Raw genomic sequence first — 7,500 nt, 5'->3', positions numbered from 1 at the left:
GTGTGTGTGTGTGTGTGTGTTTGTGTATTTGACCTGTTGATACAGGTGTGTATGGGGCATTCCATCGTTTCCATTCCATGCATGTATATCCATAAAGACACTCAGTCATAAGACTAACTATCTCGTACACGCACACACACACACACGCACACACACACACAAGCACACACACACACACACACACACACACACACACACACACACTGGTGGGATAGCTGCCATACTGGCCGAGTTCCCCTCCTGTGATTCATTCTCTGACTGAGTCATGGCTTGGGCTCAGTGCCCAGACACACCCTTTACACACACACCACACACACACACACACACACACACACACACACACACACACAGAGAAATCACGTGCAAATTGTCCACACACTGTCAAACGCCACCACTACTCAAGCCTGTATTAAGGATTCCATGTTTCTGTGTTTCTTTGTTTCTCTCTCCCTCTCTCTCATGTGAGTGTTTGTGTGTGGGGTGTGTGTGTGTGTAAAGGGTGTGTGTGTGTGTGTGTGTGTGTGTGTGTGTGTGTTTAGCAGGGTGGAAGGCGAATCTGGCAGAACACTCCCACTGTTTCAGATAAGACACTTAAAAAACGCCGTCAGATGTGTGTGACTTAGTCTTGTGCTACTCAAGCCTGCAAACAGTAGCACCCAAGGCAACATGGGACAACTATTAACACACACACAGTTAACTAACAATTAACTGCGTGCGTGCGTGCGTGCGTGCGTGCGTGCGTGCGTGCGTACAAGAGGGAGTGCTCTGTCTTAACTCATGCAAGTCATGGGGGACCAAGCTATCCAGACTCCATAGAAGGTGTGTGTGTGTGTGTGTTTATGTGTGTGTGTGAGTGTGTGTGTGTGTGTGGCCACATGTTTTTCACCTCCATGTCATCATTATAACTCTGCATTTATGTGCAGTTTTCAGCAGTTTGCAATTCTGTAGTCGCATAATCCCAATCCGAGCCTTGATCCTAATTTGACTTTAAATGATCACAAAATCTAGAATGTCTGTGCGTCTGCCTTTGCTCTTATCTATTCATGTTTATGTTTACGTTGTTTATGCTATCCTTTATGCTCTTTATTCATGTTTATGTTTTTGATGTTGTTTTTTATGTTATGTTCATGCTGTTTACTCTTTATGTTTACCATTTATGTTTATGTTTATGGTTCATGGTTCCTAACTGACACATTTGTCCAAAAGCTTCTTAAAGTGACGTCAATAAGCACCACGTGAGTTCATGTGTTGCGCCATACACAGTCAGTCTCTGCCAGGTGTTCTGTTTGTCCCACAGGGCGTGCCATCCACTCCGCCTCTGTTCTGCTTGGACGTGTGCTTTCTCTTCGATGGCGAGAGAGAGAGAGAGAGAGTGTGTGTGTGTGTGTGTGTGTGTGTGTGTGTGTGTGTGTGTGTGTGTGTGTGTGCTTTCTCTTCGGTGACATGAGAGAGAGAGAGAGAGAGAGAGAGAGTGTGTGTGTGTGTGTGTGTGGGGTGTGTGTGTGTGTGTGTGTGTGTGTGTGTGTGTGTGTGTGTTTCTCACACTCCCTCACCAGCTCTTATCTTCTCGCTTGCTCAGCTGTTCACTGGCTCGTTCACTCGCTCACTCGCTCACTCAGAAGTCCAGAAGAAACCTCCGGAGAGTACGCTCTACTGCTTAATGGAACATTCTGGCGATTGCAGCCTCGTTATATATGAGACGAGCAGAACGACACCTCCATCTGAAAGAAACTGACTGCGTACGTGCAAGTGCAAGTGAAATCAATCAGTAATTCACATTAAAGGTCTCTGTTTCTCAAGGTCTCACTCTCCGAGCAACTGTCGGTGCGAAAAAGAAAAAAAAAAAAAGCCTGATAACAATCGGTTCTACTTAGCTCAGGTTGCTGCAGCCGACAGTTAGTGCTGCCAGGCTACACTCTGGAGGCTTGAACATGGGGGCTCCAAAGCCACCAAATAGCTCTGTTCAATTACTGCTTAACATACTGTAGGTAGCTAGCCACCAAATAGCTCTGTTCAATTACTGCTTAACATACTGTAGGTAGCTAGCCACCAAATAGCTCTGTTCAATTACTGCTTAACATACTGTAGGTAGCTAGCCACCAAAAAGCTCTGTTCAAATCATAGACTGTATGTAGAACAGTCTGTGGTTCAAATAGAGGAAGACCGTTTGGTGTCTCCTGTATGACGCTGTATTGTGTCATGTTGCTGACCACCATGTTTTTCTCAGTCGTCTTTGTCAGTCTGGTTGTTTTTGTGTTCCCTACTGAAACTCTCGGTTCTTGATTATGCTTTTTGGACTGGGCACTTCCCCTTTTTTTTTTTTTTTTATCAGAGTCTGGGTAGAGTGCTCCCTCTTGTGTTGGAGTTTGGAACTGCAGGTGGATTTGAGAAAGCTGTAATAATAGAAAAGTTGAGATTCTAACAGACCTCGTTCTGATATGGCAATCTGAACATTCCAGAATGGTTATCACACTTCCGTTGTTGTGTATGCGTGCGCAGGATTGCATGATAAGAAAAGAAAAACAACCTATACAGACTAAATAAAACCCATACATATGACATGAACGCAAATTATGGCAAAATAGAACTGTGAAAAGTACATTTAGTCCCTGTACGTACGTACGTATGTGTGAAATGTCTTCTTGCTTCAGCTGCTTTGCCCTGCTCAGTAGTTTAGTGTTTGATGCCTTGGGGCCTCTGAGGGTGCGGCATCATGTGATTTTAAAAGCTGGGCTAATCACATTTAGTCAGAGTGAGAAGGACACTGTCTGAAACGTTAACATCGGACTCTTACTGAAAGTTTGTGTGTGCCGCATAAATGGGATCATTTGAATTTGCTTGTGTTTGCTTGAGAAATGTTTATATGGCTTTGACTGTTGGTATGCCTGTGTTCGGTTGTAGATGTAGAATTTAGGGTGTGTGCGTGTGCGTGCTTATTCTGCTGACTGAGCCTCCATTAGAGTGGTAGAAGTGGTAGACTCACTCTAAGTGCCGTAAAAGCCTCTGACTGACCCTTCATCATCATCATCATCATCATCATCATCCAGTTCAGACCAATACAATCTGCCGTACTGTCTCAGGAAAACCCCCCAAACAACTTAATGTCTCTCTTTTTCTCTCCATCTCTCTCTCCCTCCATCCCTCTCTCCATCTCTCTCTCCATCTCTCTCTCTATCTTTCTCTTGCTCTCTTTCTCCCTCTTATCTCTCTCTCCATCTCTCTCTCTCTCTCTCTCTCTCTCTCTCTCTCCATCTCTCTCTCTCTGCAGGTGATTGCTGGTTGTTGGCTGCGATCGCCTCTCTAACTCTGCAAGATCAGCTCCTGCACAGAGTGGTGCCACATGGCCAGAGCTTCCAGGAGGACTACGCCGGGATCTTCCACTTCCAGGTACACACACACACACACGCACACACACACACACGTACACGCACGCACGCACGCACGCACGCACGCGCGCACACACACACACACACACACACACACACACACACACAATGTCAATGTACTTTTGTGCTAGTTTTTTGCGTATTGGTCACTCGCTTACAGACTGAAAGTATAGACTTGTAATTTACAGTGCAATGCACTTTCAGGTCTCTCTCTGTGTGTATGTAACAATGTAGTAATATTCACTAACCTGGCTGTGTCAGTTGCGTGTGTAACCTGTGTTTGTGTTTGTGTGTGTGTGGTAGTTCTGGCAGTTTGGGGAGTGGGTGGACGCCGTCATTGATTTGTGTTTGTGTTTGTGTGTGGTAGTTCTGGCAGTTTGGGGAGTGGGTGGACGTCGTCATTGACGACCGTCTGCCCGTGAAGGACGGGGAGCTGATGTTCGTACACTCGGCCGAGGGCAACGAGTTCTGGAGTGCGCTCGTCGAGAAGGCCTACGCCAAGTACAACTGATCTCTGTCTCTCTCTCTCTCTCTCTCTCTCTCTCTCTCTCTCTCTCTTTCTTCTCTCTCTATCCCTCTCTCTCTGAAAGGCTCTTCATCCCTCTCTCACTATCCCTTTCTGTTTATCTTCCTTTGTCTTTCTCCCCTTTGTCTTTCTCCCCACTCTGTCTTTTTATTTCAGTGTGTCTGAGTGCCTGTCGTCAGATTGGTAAACATTTACACAAATGTCTCCCGCCCAGGCCTGTACTTATTGGGACTGATATCGCTCCTCCTCCTCCTCCTCCTCCTCCTCCTCCTTCTTTCTTTCTCTCTCTCTTTCTCTGTCTGTCTCTCTGTCTCTCGCTCTTTCTACCTCTCCTTTTCTGTGCCTCTCTTTGTTCTGTACCTCTCCTCTCCCTTGTGTATGAGGGGTAAATATTTAGACAAGCCTTAATTAAGGCTCTGGTATGGTCGTGCGTCACATTTGCGCGTGTCCAAGACGTGCGTAATTTTTGCCGTGGACGTGAAGCATACTCCAATTTCTGCTGTCCTGAATGCGCATTAAATCGTTAAGGTTAGCGCCTGCGCACTACGGATTAACTGTGATACTCTGCCCCACCAACTGGGGGCGGTACGTCGAGCCTGAAAGTAGGACACAACCACCAAACAAGCCTGAAACGCCTGAAGAAAAGAAGAACGTGGGATGTGCGAGCACTGAACGAAGCTGATGAAGGAAAAAGCACCACGAGTACGTTCGCCTGTCTGCTGGGAAGTTTGATAAGCTGGCCCATCACATCGCTCCATTTATCATCCACCAGAACACACACAGCACACCTGTTGGTATAGCTGAGAGACTAGCTTAGCCTACTTGCTTATTAGGCTACTTAGCCTATAGCGAAGTGACTCGGTGCTGCAAGGGCAGCAATAGGCTACTGGTGCGATACAAAGTAAAGACATTTTTCTAAACACAGCATGGTAAGAAAGAGTTGTGCGTACAGATGTCCTCAATTAAATTTGTATTGAGTCTTCACACCTGCCTCATACCAAAAAGTATGAACCAAAAACCTGTAAATATGACGTGTCAATAAAAGTTTTGAAGTAACTATTTGTGTTCATGTATAATGTCTCACTGTGATAATGGATGTATTTAGAGCGAGAGGTAGCCTAGGTTATTCTTTCAATTATTATTATGATAATGCATCCGGTGTTGACAGGCGAGTTTCGAGATTTGAGTTCAGCATTGTTCAGGAGTAGGCTAGGTGATAATGATTGCACCTGGGAGAGGTAGGCTACATTCCCTTTATTATTATAAGCACTATGATAACGCATTATATACGGAACAGGCGAGAATGCATCTCGATCAGCAAGTGTTACTGGGTTTTGCCTGAGTGTTGTAGATAGATACCTTTAATTGGCTCTGGGTTTCGCGATTTGATTTCAGCATACGCTCATTTTTAAAAGATGCATTTAATCCGAAGTTATGTCAGCTCTCTAAGCAGGGAGTAGGGCTGTCACTTTTTATTCGAACATGACGTGAAATATCCGTAGTCGAACTATAAATAAACTATTCGGTTTTTAGTGCTGTGTAGCGCATTTCCCGGTGTTGACAGGCGAGTTTCGAGATTTGAGTTCAGCATTGTTCAGGAGTAGGCTAGGTGATAATGATTGCACCTGGGAGAGGTAGGCTACATTCCCTTTATTATTATAATCACTATTGATAACGCATACGGAACAGGCGAGAATGCATCTCGATCAGCAAGTGTTACTGGGTTTCGCCTGAGCGTTGTAGATAGATACCTTTGGCTCTGGGTTTCGCGATTTGATTTCAGCATACGCTCATTTTTAAAAGATGCATTTAATCCGAAGTCATGTCAGCTCTCTATGCAGGGAGTAGGGCTGTCACTTTTTATTCGAACATGACGTGACGTGAAATATCCGTAGTCGAACTATAATTAAACTATTCGGTTTTTAGTGCTGTGTAGCGCATTTCTACAGTCTATGATTAGTTTTATTTTATTGTTTGCCATCTCATTCAGTGCTATATGATCCAGGGCTCATGACCAAATCAAGCCAATATAATAGCCAGTAGCCACAATGAGCCCATGCAGCCACCTGTTTCGACAATCAAAGGTAACGCACAGAACGGCCAGCAGACAGATAATTACGTCCCCAACTCATCTAAAATGTGGTGTCTTGAAATACTTTGGGTTCTACACCATAGATGGTAAAGTGACCGTTAAATATAATGTTAAAGAATGTATCTGTGGATTGTGGCTTTACATCGGTCGAAGTTGACTCAGTCGTCAGAGCCCGTCTTATTAGACATTCTCTGATGTCGTGGTGTCTCACGTAAGTCAAAGCCAGGCAAGCTGAGGACAGGCGCTCTGTTCCATCGTCGTTATGGTAACCAAACAAGTCTTCTTCTGTCTAGGTTTGTTTCTACGTTTAAGTGTTGTTCTTCTATGTGGTCCACCTACTGGAGGGGAGTGTTTACAGCAGTTCCGTTTCACACATGCGCAGTCTACGCGTCACTTTGACGCGCGGTCTTAAATTTCGGTCGACTCAAAGACGCGACGCATGCTGTAAAAATGACGCAATTCTCGTCACGCGCTCACCAGTGCCGCGTGCGCGTGACACTGACGCGAGACCGTACCATAGGCTTTAACCTCACCAGACGACTAACCGCTCCCTGACTCCCTCCGTGAGGAATAACTGGCCTTCTAGGTCACCTACACTGAATAAATGGCACTGTGTAAAGTCACTGGATAAGAATTGTAGTAACTGATTGGAATTGTATCGTAGTTATATCACACTTTTGATCTTCCTTCTGTATATAAGGTGTACATATAAATAATGACATAATGACTAGACCACATCTTCACATCTGTGTTGAGGTGTTTTGACTGTGTGTCCTGAATGGCTCGTATGAGAATCTGTCCGGCTACTCCAGTGTGTGTGTGTGTGTGTGTGTGTGTCTCTGTGTATGTTCTGCCTGTAGAGTGAATAGCTCATCTGTCGGGCGGCTTCACTATGGAGGGGTGTGTGTGTGTGTGTGTGTGTGTGTGTGTGTGTGTGTGTGTGTGTGTGTGTGTGTGTGTGTGTGTGTGTGTGTGTGTGTGTAACTCTTTGTCTGTGTGTGTCTGCAGGGTGAATGGCTCGTACGAGGCGCTGTCGGGCGGCTCCACCACGGAGGGCTTTGAGGACTTCACGGGGGGCGTGTCCGAGATGTACGAGCTGAAGAAGGCTCCGCGAGACCTGCACCGCATCATCAGCAAAGCCCTGGAGAGAGGCTCACTGCTGGGATGCTCCATCGACGTGAGGCCTACACACACACACACACACACACACACACACACACACACACGCACACGCACACACACACACACACAGCTCCCATAGCTCCATCAATGTGACACACACACACATACACGCACACACACACACACACGCACACACACACACACACACTACCACCACTGCCAAACAGACACCACTATCACATAAATCTCTATGTGGGTACCTGCTGATCTAGTGTGTTGCTCATGTGTGTGAGCTCTCAGTAGAACATGACGAATTGACATGACATGCATATATGTGTGTGTGTGTGTGTGTGTGTGTGTAGATTACCAGTGCC

General features: G+C 45.8%; 1 protein-coding gene across 1 annotated transcript in view; it reads left to right on the top strand.

The window, feature by feature from the left end:
- capn1b (calpain 1, (mu/I) large subunit b) overlaps nucleotides 1–7,500 on the top strand; it is a 26,259-nt gene that overhangs the window by 8,687 nt on the left and 10,072 nt on the right. Inside the window, exons 3-6 of the mRNA XM_076283234.1 lie at nucleotides 3,269–3,387; nucleotides 3,754–3,887; nucleotides 7,013–7,181; nucleotides 7,489–7,500. The exon at nucleotides 7,489–7,500 is cut by the window's right edge and continues 72 nt beyond it. Coding sequence (XP_076139349.1) covers nucleotides 3,269–3,387; nucleotides 3,754–3,887; nucleotides 7,013–7,181; nucleotides 7,489–7,500 — 434 coding nt within the window. The remainder of the gene's footprint in view (nucleotides 1–3,268; nucleotides 3,388–3,753; nucleotides 3,888–7,012; nucleotides 7,182–7,488) is intronic.

The sequence above is a fragment of the Alosa pseudoharengus genome, unplaced genomic scaffold, assembly GCF_046254945.1.
Source record: "Alosa pseudoharengus isolate Yale_2024_CS ecotype anadromous, Long Island Sound unplaced genomic scaffold, YU_APseudo_1.1 YU_APseudo_1.1_scf_1, whole genome shotgun sequence".
Classification (NCBI taxonomy): Eukaryota; Metazoa; Chordata; class Actinopteri; order Clupeiformes; family Clupeidae; genus Alosa; species Alosa pseudoharengus.
The sequence above is the reverse complement of the archived record's forward strand: the minus strand, read 5'-3'. Positions and strand labels throughout refer to the sequence as shown.